Raw genomic sequence first — 15,292 nt, forward strand, 5'->3', positions numbered from 1 at the left:
TGGTCTCCGGTGCATAGAATGCTGTCCCCAATGGCATTTAACATAATCCTCTGCATTATTTAGCAAAATAGGGGAAAGCACTGGAGTTGGGAACAAGGTTCACAGCATGCTTTTGGAAAAGATCTCCTTTAAGCTGCATATGCCATTGGTAGAAATTAGATTTGAATTCCCCACTTGCAAAGAGAGAAGAGTCTTGGGAGAGTATTATTTCTAAATTGCCAACTAACTGTTCTTCATCTTAACTAAATATTGTTAAGAAGTTCTCCAATGCCTCTCCTCACTCACCCCTCCCAAAATTTAAACAGATTCTTAAGAAATAATGTAAGATGATACATTTTATTGCCAAACAGTGTAGGAAAAATGAACCAAAAAAATAATAAAAACAGCTGATCCTTCTATAGTACAGTAAGAAAAAGTATCACTTTCTCAATTTCATATCCAGTAAAATGTAAATAAAAATGGTTGCAACACACAAATTCTCAAAAGCAATCTACACTTGATCTACGAGAAGGCAAACTACAGCACATCTTAGCTGAGTTTCCGTCGGACAAATGAGAGCAGTTGAATCTTTTTGTTTTTTCTGTTTTTTTTCAGCACATTTCCTATGTTAAAAATTTTACATTTTGCAGTGGTTTAAGTGATCCATCCTGTTTTGGATAAAATGCATTAACTGTCAAGCTGTGGAAGAACTTTGCAAGACAACGACTGTAGCATTACCTAAACCATGTTTTGATTTAATCAAGTGAGCATTCATTTGCTCTTCTAGATACTCCATTATTACAGAAAGCCATTTCGCATGGATTCAACAGACTAAGATCAAAAATCTTTCAAAATTGGGTTCCAAAATTACACAAACAACAATAACGGTTCTGTTTCTTTTGTTGGCATTGTAATCATTTAATATTTTAAGACAGTGGAACTTTGAATATGAAATGATAATCATTTCACAAAGAGCAGAAATTTTGCAGGAAAATATATAAAAAGACCAAAACAGCAGCCTTAACGGCAATGTCTAAAACGGCGAATCATTGGTGAACACAAAACGATTGCCTTTGGAAAGGTAAGATCATTACACATCAACATCCTTACCCAAAGGCAACAGAATCAAACTGAAGCCACTGTCCAGAGTTCCTTTTGATGTGGGGCATGGGTCAGGTTCACATATGCCAATGCCCTGCCCCTCATGGCAACCGTGGGTCCAATTGCTCTTTACCCAATTAGATGCTGCTGTATGTTAGTGAGCAGTGAGGAACCCAGTGCCTGACTCCACCAGTTTTCTTTGGGAGAAGTCTTTGAAAGATTTTTGGTGAACAAAGCCAGTCGATCCAGTGTAGCCTTCCAGAATAATGCAGTTATTCTGCACTCTTTAAGAACAGGGGAAAAAAAAACAAGAAAAAACAAAAAGAGGGTTAGATAGGTTTAAAATGCTGGGATTTCACTAACGACTTGACAAGAAATCAAACAAATCCTACACTGGAATTGGATATTCACAATAGGTAACGACCCCACCCATAAAATATTTTGCACTTTTTAGGAAAACTATACAATATAACTAGAATGCATCTTGGCACGCCAATCATGACGTTGGAGGGTTCGAATTATTAAAGAAACAACCCTCTAAACAAGCGGTGTGCTGAGCAGGAGAGGCGGAAGGATCCGGAACACATTCTCTTAAGACAATAAGGGTGCAATAACCCATAATTATCAGCCTCATTAAGAAGCAGCTAAGTAGGCCAAGTACCTGATGCTAACCACACAAGCATCAGAGACAAGTTAACTATTTCAAACTTCATTGGTGATTCTGTTACAGGGACATTGGTGATCAATTATGCCTCCGCAGAGTGAAGCAGAGGGGTAAATTCCATATCAACGCAATGCAAGCGTCTAAAATATGGTAAATCATACAATACAAATCTAAAATGTATTTGGGAGTTGTTGTTGTTGAAATGTCTCTTTTACTGCACCAACATGTGAATGACTGTCCCCCCAACAGAACTACGAGGACAAAAGCAGGCACTAATCACATGGAAGCAGAGGTGTACGTAAAAACCATTTTAACAGTTTGACATGCATTTACAAGCTGCTCGTATGTGTACATGTGCGGGTGTGTTGTATCATTTCTCAAAGAGTGTATGTGGTGTATTTCTGGACTTTTATTCCTTCTTGAATAAATATTTAGCTCAAACTGAACTCAGGAGGAAGAGAGGTCTTTCTGCTCGACTGTCAGGAAGGAATGCCAACGGAAGCCTTATCGTGTTCCGTTGGCATTGTTCGTTTTTAACATTGTCCCTGTCCTCCCCTCCCCTGCTCCAAGACCTGGCCACAGTCTCTTAGGGTTGGTCTTTGGGAATTACCTCCTCCCTCGGCTTTGCTCCACCAAATATGGCAGAGTTGGGGTTGGCGACTTGGTTTAGAGGGGCAGCCACTGTGCGTGGCTTCAGCTGTAGCTTCGGTCTCTGTGCCCTTTCCTCTGCGGAGAGAAATACGACAACGACACAAATGATGAGTCAACAACCAAAGTTTAGCGCTGTAAAAATGGGCAGTCAGGCATGTTAAACCTCAACGTTCTAGAAGCGAGATGCCTCATCTGACTTTTGGGGCCAAGATGAACCTGAGGCTAGTGCTCAGTGGACAAAAAAAGGAAAGATTGGGCCACCGTCAGAAGGTTCTCTGAAGTCTGTCTGGCCCCCGCGAGGTGGTCCATCTCTGTAACGTCCCATTCCGCCACCACCGCCAGCTCCCCTTCTGTCGCTAGGGCGACCACCTCCTCGACCCCTCCCTCCCATGTAGTCGTCGTCTCTGTATCCTGTATGTACGTACACACAGAAACGTATGGCAGGAAACGGAGGTTAGAAAGTCCTGGATTAAACACCTGTCCTTGTCCCCACACCTGGAGCAGTCCTGCAATGTGACTAATGAGGATGAGGTGAAGCTCCTGTAATGGTTATGGGAGGATGACAGAGAGAAAACAACAACCCTCTGTGCAGAATCTGTGTAGACCTGAGGGGGAGGGGGAAACGTCACATGCCTACTGCACATACCATTAGAAGCAGACGATTTTGACAGTACGATTTACATTACAAGAGACCACAGTGAATTTTGTTTTCCCCCAGCGGATTACTCTACAACCTGCACTGCTTGACTCATCACTCATCGCACCTCCTCCAGAATGATCGTAGTCATCTCTGGAATCGCGCCCTCCTCTGGGACCACCACGAGTGCCGCCACGGCCTGTGAGGGGACAGGGCTGAATTTAACACGGGGTGATGGCGGGGTCAGAGGCCAGGCCGCCTCCAGCTAGGGACCAAGGGATAGCGAAGACAGGTTCATGCAGAGGGGTTAGTTGTACTACAGCGAAAGCCTCTGCTGCTAGAAGTCCTCTTTTCCTAGAAGTAGAGAAAAGGACCAGCTTAGGGGAAAAGTTACATCTGAAGATGAAGTTGTTGAGGTAAAAAAGAAAGAGCTCAAGCACTAGAGGGAAAAGGAGAGAAAGCATCAGGATGGATCTTGTTGGTGAAGGGTTAAGGCACTAGACGTGTGCTTGCTGAAAATGTTTTAGCTTAGATGGTATTGAGAAGCCTAGAATAGTACTTCAAACTTAACAGGTGAAAACTGAAATGGTAAACTTGATGACAAAGTGTGATATAGCAACTTCAAGTGCTTCTATAGAAAATGTAATTAGCATAGATAAGCTGTTTTATCTAAAAGAGGATACACACTGACTACTGAATCTGTTTATTGGGCATGTGTAAGGGTTTACAAACTAATTAAAATTACCATTAGAAGATATCATACACCTGTATGGAATCCTAATTATTGAGAAACGTGTTGTTTATAGTTAAAGAATACAGGCAAAATAGGGGGAAAGATTTTTCAAGCTAGGTTTACAGCGTAAGCAAGACGACCTTCAGCAAACACACAAAGGGAGAGTCATAGTTAAGATGTAGTATGAATGGATGAATAATGGCGTTCCTTGTATTCTCGGTTCCAAGTCTGTGGCTAAATGTTAGGCATTTTAAGATTCAATATGTTTATTATATGTTAACTGTATGCACCTGTTCACCACAGTAAATGCCTTGTTTGTGAACACTTCGCAAATAAACACAATTAGGATTTTGATAGCTTTACTGGTCATGAATGTAAGAATTAGATTTCATGACTTCATACTACACAAATCTTGAAGGCAATAAAGCTCATGTAAAATTATGATTTTTTGGGGGGGGTAAATAGTTAAGTAACTAATTAAGCAACTATGTTGCTTAATTGCAGCCTTGGATTTGAGTATGACAGAATAAAATACACATACACAAGGACAATAATAGCGTAGTTTGGATTCAGTTAACCAAGGTAGTTTATAGAAAGTTGAAAGGCAGAGTGGACATTTAAAAGTGGAACAGGTACCTCGATCATCTTTCCTGAAGCCAAATCCTCCTCCGCCACCCCTCTCTTGCTTTCGGCCTTCAGCTATGTCAACTCTGAGTGACCGGTCTCCAAGCAGCTGGTAACAAAATCAAAAGATTATATTTGTTTTATTGTTAAAAAAATACAAAACAGAAACAAACATGTTGAAATACAATAGCATATTAAAGCACTCACGGCACCATCATACGTCAAAGCCTCTTTTAGGGATTCCAAGTCATCAAACTCTACATAACAAAAACCTAAAAAGGAAGGGGCGAAAAAGATCACACTTAAATATACCATTAACAGTGTCGAATTAAGCCTCAAGTACTTAACTTGAAGGTTCTTACCTTTAAACTTGTCTGTTTCTTTGTCTCTGACTAGTCGGACACTCCTGACGTTAAGGTCTTTGAAAATCGCGTCTATATCTCCTTGTACAGTGTTGAAGGGCAGGTTGCCGACATATGCCGTGTAGGGGGGCTCTGTGGGCAGTTCCTTCTGCCTTCGGGGTCCACCAGATCCGCCGCCACCTCTGGGTCTGGGGAAAACAAACCCCACATGAGAGACTGCAGACTGCAGACAACCGACCTAGAATTATGTACTATGCTCATATAACACATCTTCGATAAGATATTTAATGCCTTATGTCAGACAAGTGGACAGGTAATTTGCATTCACACCAACAATCTCAAGATGATTACTTTTCAAGGAATACACAGCCCAGAGGATTAGACGGACACTAGTTTACTTTGTACTTGGCATAAGAGCTAAACGTTCTTTTGTACACTTCATATCATGTACATAACATGTCTACACTAAATATTAATTTTAAGATGCAAGTAGGCCAAAGTCTTATGTAGAAGATACCAGGAACTTGATACCTCACAAAACATTGAAGTCCTAAGGGGTAAGCAAAATAAGTTATCGAGTACAACCCGTATGCCATGTTTAGTCTTTTTTTCAGTTGGAAAGGCTGCCATGTTTAGTCTTTTTTTCAGTTGGAAAGGCCGCAACCAGAGCCATGGAAACAGATAACATGTTCTCTTTAGATGGCTCTTGCCGCCACTACATATTGGGAATGGTGAGGCGGTTCCAGAGCCAATGAGGCTCCCTTGCTGGCAGTGCCACTCAAACCTGAAGACAGGGCTGAGAGAAATGCAGATGGGTTCCAGCATACCCCCAGCATTCCTTTGGAGTCAAAGCAAACTGGACGACGACAACGCATATTCTGAAGATAGACTGGGCTAGACTTAGGTTGGTCACATTAGTCTTTCCAAGCTGCTACATTTGAGACACGTTTTCCATCTAGACTGGGAAACTTGACTAACGTTCTCTTGGAGCCAACGGACGGGATGTGATATACATGTCATGGTCACGAACCTTATGTCGCATCCCCAAATGTTTTGATCCAATCAGTTGGATGACGTGGGTCGTTGAATTGTTTTATATTTACATTTTCCAGCTTTCCTAACTGGATTCCTCTTCAACTTCATGTGTTGGGCAAGTCTGATTAAAACAGTGGTTCTCAATCCTGGTCCTCGGGACCCCCTGCCCTGCACGTTTTAGATGTTTCCCTCCTCAAACACACCTGATTCAAATTAATGGGTCGTTATCAGGCCCATTTATTTGAATCAGGTGTGTTGGAGCAGGGAAATATCTAAAACATGCAGGGCAGGGGGTCCCGAAGACCAGGATTGAGAACCACTGGATTAAAAGACTTCGTCTTGAAAGCGTGGCATTAACGCGTTGTTAGGTGCAATTAGTTACGAGATTATGTAGTTAATAGCAAGGAGGTATGAAACGCCAATTGATTGGCAATCGGGCACAGAACGCAAATGCATATATGAAATGAGAGTGTTCGTTTTCCTTGCTCTGACTGTACGTGATGAATAATGGAGGCGAGACAAGACAGGGCCCAAATGCTAGTTAGCTACCAAAAGACTGACTTGGTTATTTCTTTGCACTACCAATAGCCAGCTAGATTGTTTTTAGGAGACTGATTTACCAATCAATTCATTGCCCTTCTTAAGCCGACACTTGCAGTGGTTAGCTAGCTATATGCAGTTACAGCATGCAGGAATGTTGCAGGTTCACACCATCACGCGCTGGTAGTTGCTTTAGCTAAAATAGCTAGCTAGCTTGCTTAGACGGTCGGCCATTCCGCACAGACGACTGTTGCTGACTACTAGCACAACATGCAGTCCATGTGTGCTGTTTTTTTAGGAACGCTGGCGCCAAGTGCCATGCTGGCAAGATTAATTAACTCGTCATGCGTGTCCATAGGTTGTAATAGATTTGTTCACGGTGTGTACTGCTTAACTCTGACTATTAATAAGTAGCATGCGTTCCGCAATGAAAAACCTCATGCTCAAAAGGTCTTGCTGTGGCTAGGCAGCAGCTAGCTATGCATTACCAATCCACGAGTTTTCCACGCCCTCAACCCCGGCTTCCATTCATATAAGCGGCTAAAAGCCTGGTTACTTGCTAGCGCTGCTAAAAAGGTACAGCCTGTCTGGATTGGTTCACACAGGCCTACCTTTGCACAGTAATTCAAACACGCTCTCACATTCTTGAGACACAATACCTATTTTTTTGCATGGTCCCATTCCAACACTTACACACTCAAAATGTAGTGGCATTTACTCACCCACGGCCTCCACCAAAGCTACCGTAAGCCCTATCCCTGTCATCGTAGTTATCGTAATCCGCCATTGCCGTGATTGCTGTCCAGGAGAAAGCGGTAGGGGGAAGAAGGACCTTCAATATAGTTGCTGATGCTGAAGTAGTTGTCCTTTCAGTGCCTGAGCTATTGTGCAGATGGTGGTTGACATGAAAGCAAAGACGAAGTTAATAATTTGATTAATCGTTTTTATTTTTTGAACCTTTCATCACTTATTGTTTCAAATTACACGAAATGGACTAGCTCTTTATATTTAGCAGGCCGTATGCTTATTATGACATTTATATTCTCATTTTATTTTGCATTAGGCTATTATTGGCGTTTGAATCAGCTCCACGGTGTCTTGAAATTCGAGAAAGAAATTCAAGTATTTTATTGATAATATTCATGCCTCTGCAAACCGTTACTCAAATGTTGGTGGTCTTTAAATCACTAATCTTACCTATTACAACCTTATAATTTGTACACATATTATACAACTGTATCATTGGGCTACAACGTATCCTTTGCTAGACAGACTACATGAACATTCCAAACGTAGCCTACATGTTTCATGATAAAACAGGTGAAAAAGTAATCACCGTTTTTGATTTGGTATAAAAAGTAATTCTATGAACCACTAGATGGAGATGATAGTCCACAGTGAGATACAGGACAACCCTAGCCTTGTAATAGGCTACAATAATTCTGGTTTTGTCAATACAGTCCTAATTATGTGCTTGTCAATCTGCCAAGAGTGAAAGGGACAGTAATTAAGTGAGTTAGATTCAAAGTATGCTACGAAAAAAAAACTTGAATGGTTGATTAGAATTCGTATTAAACGTCAGACAAAAACAAGGCTCTTGAGATTGTGATTTATGCAATCAGGTTCAAGATTAGATACAGAATCTGTCTTTATCATCACTTGATGTTATATTTGTGAATGTGTTGGTTGTGTACATATCTGCAATATACATATTGTGCAACAATGTGGAGAATATGAGTACAAAACATTAATATATAATATTTTGCTGAATGGGTAAAGGTGGGAGGTACTTGTTTAAATTACTGGAAGTGAATCACACATGATTGAGTTCATATCCTCGATGGCCGCTGTCCTGCATGCTTTAGATGTGCAGGAGCAGGGAAACATCTAAGACATACAGGACAGCGGCCCATAGGGCTTGTCTTTGTGTTGTGTATGTAAACAGCTGTTCATTCTTACATACAGGTGGTGTCATCTTTGTACTGTGAGTGAAATCAACTAGCCGACTCCAAATCAACATTATACTGTAATTGAGATCACTCTGGTGATTTGGATTATAACAAAAGACGACGAGGCCCCCCTTTTACTAAATGATTTATGGGAAGAGTCTGAATAACAGATTAGTGAATCAACTGAAACTAATTGATTGGTGTTTTGTTTTCCACTATTTGAATGGGGACATTGTCCTAGTGGAGAAGCTGTGGGTGGCAGCCTGCTTGTCTCCGTCCACAAGCTGAGCAGTGACGCTCACATTGACAACGCTAAGGCAAGATGCAATTATTTGATAGCGAGGTCTTGGAAAACCCGCAGCAGATTAAAAGTGATATAAATAAGTCTGTTGGCCTTATCTGTGTTTTAAGTAGGAGGCTCGAACGAATACGTGTGGACAACAGGGCCCTTCTTAGGCTTATTGTCATAAGACTGCAAATGGAGAAATCCTTTGCCAGCTATGTTGTCTCCCAGTGAGTTTCAAATAAAGGACTGAATATTTTGTGTTGGATTAATATACCACTTTTTTTTTTTTGTTTCATTAACTGTGTGTAAGTATTTATTCAGTAGTATTGCACATCCTCACTCACCGTTTGTTGTATCCATGGGGACAACTTATGTTTTAAATTATGTGATTACAGGTGCTATAGAGAACCATATTTGCCAGCCCACCATGAAATGTTCTAATTCAATCACACCTCCACAGTAGGTAACAGCCTACTGTATGGAAGAGATATTGTGATTATAACTTTCTTACACACAGGGTTAATGTGTAGTGGGCTGGAAGAACTGTTTTGTGTGGTGGGGTAACATTTAGACTAATTTTAGACCAAAGAATGTTCTTCAGCCATCCACTCTTTATGTGATCATCAAATTATTGATTCTTAAATTACAGCAGATGGAAAGAATAAAATGAAAAGTATTTTTGAGATATATAATCATAACAGAAGTGTTATATCCCTAATAGCACAGGGTTCTGTTCATCTTTTTTCTTTACAAACATTTAAGATGTTGGGTAGGCTTTAAGATAGCCGTATGGGCAGTTCAAGACATAGGAAACTGTTTTTTTCCAGTCTTAATTTAATGCAAGTCTGACTAGTTAGAGTTAAGGTCATTTAATGAGTCATATCTCATAATAACTTAATTCAATTAACACTTCACTTAACTAAATTACATGTAATTAGGCGTATTGACAGTAATCAGTTTACAAAGGTTCTCTAGAACACTTGTTGCTGTCAATCAGATTTGGCAAATAGGTAATGATTGTCCCACAAATGCCCATTTGTCTCTTTTTTCTGCAGAACAAAACAAAACGAGAATTTAGATGTCAAAAAAACATATTTATTAGATTACATAAGGTACACTTCAATATTCCTACTCTAAAACTGATAATATTAATATGTATTAATGTGATCCAAAAAGCAGAACAAACGCAAGAAACTGATACATGAGTGAATCAGGATGCCTCATTAAGAACACTTAAATATCGCAATTAAAATACAGTGCACTGACTAGAAGAACAAGGCTAAATATACCAGGCTAACTACTAACAGCAGCAAGTACATTAACAGTCTCAAAAATAGAATAACTAGACATAAGAAAAAGGTCCTATATGATTATATAATTGACTTGAATGAACATAAACTGTATACATCTTGTGGTCTTCACTCCAAAGGGTGCTATAAGTTGTGTAACAATTCATAACAATAGAACTTCTGGAGAAAAGTGTCCTATTGAGGCGTTCCAGATAGTGGTGGTTCCAGCCTCATCAAGAGATACATGTTCTATTTGTATCTTTTTGGAGGGTTCTTCTATGGTTAAAATAGTTCTGTATAGCTTCCCCTTTTGAGAGTGTATGAATACATAATAAAAAGGCCAAATTAAACCTGTGACCAATAAATTCTTCTCTCAAGCCTTTTTCAATGGAATTAAAGCACTACCATCGCTATTGCAAGCCAAAACAAAACAAAAACATTGGATTATTTAGCAGCGTGACGTCGAGAAGGGGGAGAAAAGATCTTGTTACAGTAGCAACAACACATTGTCTAATCATTTCAGCACTTCAGCACTGGACAGCGCCATGATAGTTATAAAGATGAAGCTGTCAGCTTTGCCTTTCCAATATGCTCGCCACTGGACCGCGTCGGTGTTGATTTACAAAATACACAATTCAACACTCAGCGTCCAGGCTTGGCGTAGTCTTTAACTCCACCCCATTACTGCATGTATGCATTTAGAGCAATCATATTCACATTTAATTCCACTCACGTGTGTCATTTTGTGACACCCACAATCCCTCTTGCAGTCAGCCTGTACAAGCCAGCACATTTTACAGTCCAAATAGATGGATTGACCACGTGTACAAAGTCATTATGGTGTTCGTATCGTCCTATGAAGACTGTGGTCTTTCATTTGTGGCATAATGCGCCAACTGATTATTCTTAAAACTATCATTTAGACGGTTCATGCTTAGTTCTTAACTATCGCTATCTGCCTACTGCAAATCATATGGATATAGACTTATTGTACTGTATGTATATGTACATGTTTTAAGACAAACACGGTGTGCATTATCAAGAAACCTCTACGGATTTCAAAACATTTCCATTATAATTTCGGTCCTTCGTGTGTCCAGTGTCAGCTTTTGAGCCGTTGTCTGGACCAGGCGTTACATCGAAGTCAGGACACGACATGTTGGGCTCACTTTTCCGGACTGCTGTGGGCGCTCGTTGTCCGGGTCTCACCATCATGGTCTGCCTCACATCTGGCTTCCCTTTCACAGCTTTAGGACAGCAGTTATCCCGCTCATACTCCTCCTGAGCTTTTATAATCTTGCGCTTTTTCATCTTCCTTTTGTGGAGATGAAATGTAATCAGAGAAATAATAATGATCCCAATGATAACTGCAATGAGCACAATGAGCACGACAGTGGACGAGAAAGCCTGGAATAACCGATCCACATGGTCAATGCATGTTCCATTGGTTTTGGAAGTCCCGTTGAAGGTGCATCGTGGTATAGAAAGCACCACATCCTCGGAAGTCCTGGCACTCATCTAGCCTATTAGCCTGTCTTTATTAAATCAAATCCGCTAGTAAAAGGGGAGCGAATACAACTTTGATTCACAATATAACTATATTGCAACCATTCCTCTGGCGTGCTTATAATTCCCCATAAGACGTGCCTGAAAAAAAACACACAAAAACAGATATTATGCACATGCAAGCAGTCTGTAACATACACTAAAGGACCAAAAGTAATATTAGACTGTTTACTAATCAAATGCATTCAAAAACCAAACACAGCAACCCACAATCACTTGAATTTGCAGGAAGGCATGGGCGAATAACCGCACGTTCAATTTCGTTATTTTGACCTTTGACACGATTATGTGATGCGTTTTGTCATATCTACAATGAACAGTATCAGCAGCGATAGTTTATGTCTCCCAATTGTCAAATCTGTAGGGGTTATAGTATCTATAGGCTACTGCGGCATTCCTTCAGACAGACAATAGCCTACAGTTCCCCGAAGTCACGAATTGAAAACCGAGTTTTCAAATTATGTCAAAGAAATGTATTTTCAAGTTCTAGAGGCTTCAAACATTGGTAATATGATATTATGTTACCTGAAGGAAGAGCCTGGTAGAAATCCGGCTGCTGTTGAGGACAGGTCCAAGTACCAGAATTCAGAGAAAAGGCATACAACGCAGCCAATCCCTGTTGATCGCAATGACGTATTGCATTTGGCAACCCAATTGCTTTATAGTCAGCAACCTCATTCATATATTTCCTCATGTCGACACTCCCAATGTAGTCGTCCAGAGAAGGCAGCAAAAAGAAAGTAAACAATGTTGTATTGTAACAGATCTTCGGTTTCAATTAAATACATTTGATGTATTTATTATGCCTTTATTTACGTTTGGTTTTCTGCTATCTAGACTATGTGTCGTCGTCCCCCCCCCCCCCCATGTTCAGAGTTCACCAACCATAGTACCAGCCAGATTTTCAATCAATACTTTCACCACTGCCAATTTACCAACGACCAATTATTTTAAGTCATAGCAATCCTGGGGACAGAAGTATGCGGAGGTGCAGAGTTGGCGCAGCTCATGTGGCAACTGGCTGCTTTTTGGCGTGTTGTTTAAGTTTTCTTGCATTTATGGTTTTAGAGACTGTTTCACGTAATTTCTTACGTGCTTGCAACATGGTCAATTGTGGTCGATTGTGATAATAAGAAATAGTCTGCACCTATTTTCGGATTTTGAGTAGAATTGCTGACTGAACAAATGGATGCTTGGACACTTGAGAATCAGCTACACCTTACTAGGGAAGGAAGCTCAGTTGTCAACGTAAAAACTGTCTTGCCATAATAATCATTAGAGACAAGTGACAATCAATTATTCATTGTTTGTTGTCACACTTAATTTGTACATAGTTTCAAGAATAGCTGTGTTAAAAAAAGTTTAAAGGTGGATGTCTGAAACATTCTAAACGCCTTTAGTGCTGAGCAACATCAATGGCATGTTATAAAAACAACTTCCAGTTCAAACCCTCCTAGACTAGTCATGTAAAATTTACTTTACAACTAGACAAAAATATTTGAAATGGGGGCACTACTAATGTTCCTTGGCACGTTCAGATGTGGGTCTCCTCTGCTCACACAGAAAGGAAACCCTATGCTTACGTATCATGGAGGCTTAGAAAAGAGGGCCTTGGCAGGTTATAATGATTGTCCATTATCGGAGGTTGTCGTCTTTGAACATCAGAAAGACTGCTTCTCAAAATAAGAAAACACATAAACCAACCAACATACTAGCTGTGTACAGTATTCTCACTTTGTTCAGTAGAGCAAGACGTTACAAGAGTAAAATCACGGGAAAACACAAAAGTCTGATCAGTGAACAGCTCAGCATATCTTGTCTTGTTTGTTTTAACAATTTTTAACCTTTAAGACCTGAAGTATTTGTTGATCACATAGGTTAACAACATAGGTTTCAAAATACTATTGTACATTAACCATATACAAACCAGCAACTGGTTATTGATGTCATTCAAGTGTAAACTTTGTGTGGCAATGTGGATCATTTATATTTCTGGATTTTTTCCCTTCGGCTACTTTATACACTGCAATGTTTCATATTTGAAACCGCTTGAAAACATCAGTGGAGGACTGTATTCCTCTGGCACATTGATGCACTGTTAGACAGAAATTGGAATTTCTGAGCACATGATCAGTTTAGAGGGCATGAGGGATTGAGACAATCATAGTAATTTAATATTGGTCTGAGAAAGGAGAAAGCAGGCATGATTAACTGAAGGATATTTTACATCAGTGTGCATGCATGGGCACATGCACACACAGGCAATGTATAATATGACAAAACACACAAGTCTAGTATTAAAGACAGCAAACATGTTTACTGTCGCGTCACAAGGCAAACTGGAAGTGTCTACTGGTAAACTCAAACTGTGCTGGGCAATGACACGGGTGTAATGATTGTGGCATGTCTGCTCCAAGGACTCTGCGAATCAGTGGTGAGCTCTTTAACTTTTCAGAGCTTGACCTGTACGACCCGTATCTCAAGGGAGTGAGTGTTGAAGACAGGTTCTGAGTGCTGCTTACCAGTACCAGCCTCTAGTGTTTGTGAAGAGACCCTTACACAGCTGTAGAAGCTTCTCTTATCCTCCCACAACCCACAACAACATGGACCCCTGCAGGCTGCCAGCACCAAGCACTGATTACACCTCTGCCTCCACACTCATTGTCTTCTCATAGGGCGGCACCATTTATCATACCCAAGCATGAAATTAACTGGATTTCATCAAAACAGGGAGAAGAAAAAAAAGTTGTAATTCATGTGAATGCCAGTTTTAAGTGCTGCAGTGATTCACATTTAAATGGTGAGACTCGGATGAGGTGATTGTGACACAACAGATGATAACCAACGTTAAAAAGTTGTGTCCACTTGCTATACTCTCTGCTGAAACGCTGCTGTGGAGAGACTCACTAAGGCAATTAATAGCCTTTTATGTCATAAAGCAAAAGGTTTATCACAGCTTTGACATGTTCATTTAATCTTAAACAATTAATTATAAAATCTGCAGACTTTTGACATTCAGTTTCACATTTCGAGAAAATTGTCATCCCACAATCCCATGACTTTTGGCCAAATGTGGACACACAATAGAAGATAGGCTTTCATCTAGACAGCATGTGAAACTGGATGAATTAAACATAGCTACCACCCCAGAATTCATTATTCATGTTCAGTGTTGCCCTTTTTAAATACAAGCCATTCCAAGGGTGAGATTCTGTAGGGATACAATGATGTAGTGAGGCTTATTACGGTTGGGTGAAGTCAATGCAGACATCACACCAAAGGGTTAAAAGAGAAGAGGAAAATAATGGAAATAGAGAAAATAAAGGATGACATTGAAGTGGATGGGGCCAAAGAGTAATAGACTAAAAACAGAGGGTAACGTTTAAGAAATAGAAGCAGACTAAGTTAGCAGTTCTGCATTCATTAAATCGAAATGTCTGAGGGGAACTGCTAAAGCCGTTTTCCGTGGTGGATAACTGGCATCCAGCGCTTATGACAGGCTGCTCTGCTAGTGGAGTCTGTGGAGATCTGCTAATGAGCAAAGTAAAAGGCAGAATTTAAACACGCTGACTTCAGCAGGGGGTCAGCACGCTCAACCTCCGTTGTCTTTGAGATTGCATGTAGGCAGAACCCAGCCTCATTAAAACTAAATCACACTGTCGGACTTCCAGCAGGAAATACATGTTTTTTTTTTACTCTCAAACCGCAGTGTGAGAAATTAGTTTGTGTTTTTTATTGTTAATTTTTAAATAAAATATTATTGACTGAGCAAGTGCATACGTGTGCAGTGGTCAAAGGCTAATATAAAGTTGTTGGATCCACAATGCACGAGAAAGTCTGAATGCCGACACAATGCAAATTTTCAAGGAGGTTGGA

The 15,292-nt window shown here is 40.2% G+C and overlaps 1 protein-coding gene across 8 annotated transcripts; it reads right to left on the bottom strand.

The window, feature by feature from the left end:
- Window positions 1-317: 317 nt before the first annotated feature.
- On the bottom strand, window positions 318-7,156 carry eif4h (eukaryotic translation initiation factor 4h). Of its 8 annotated transcripts, none has more exons than XM_047035799.1 (8): window positions 7,049-7,155; window positions 4,752-4,939; window positions 4,597-4,661; window positions 4,402-4,498; window positions 3,160-3,231; window positions 2,657-2,806; window positions 2,355-2,470; window positions 318-1,364 (listed from the first exon to the last, which is right to left on the bottom strand). In XM_047035799.1, the coding sequence occupies exons 1-8, from the start codon at window positions 7,111-7,113 to the stop codon at window positions 1,353-1,355; spliced, it is 765 nt and encodes a 254-aa protein (XP_046891755.1). In that variant the 5' UTR covers window positions 7,114-7,155; the 3' UTR covers window positions 318-1,352. The 8 variants fall into 8 exon arrangements, with proteins under 8 accessions (XP_046891755.1, XP_046891752.1, XP_046891757.1 ...); XM_047035796.1 differs by having other exon boundaries at window positions 3,130-3,231; XM_047035801.1 differs by lacking the exon at window positions 3,160-3,231.
- Window positions 7,157-15,292: the final 8,136 nt, after the last annotated feature.

The sequence above is a fragment of the Hypomesus transpacificus genome, chromosome 15 (assembly GCF_021917145.1).
Source record: "Hypomesus transpacificus isolate Combined female chromosome 15, fHypTra1, whole genome shotgun sequence".
Taxonomy (NCBI): domain Eukaryota; kingdom Metazoa; phylum Chordata; class Actinopteri; order Osmeriformes; family Osmeridae; genus Hypomesus; species Hypomesus transpacificus.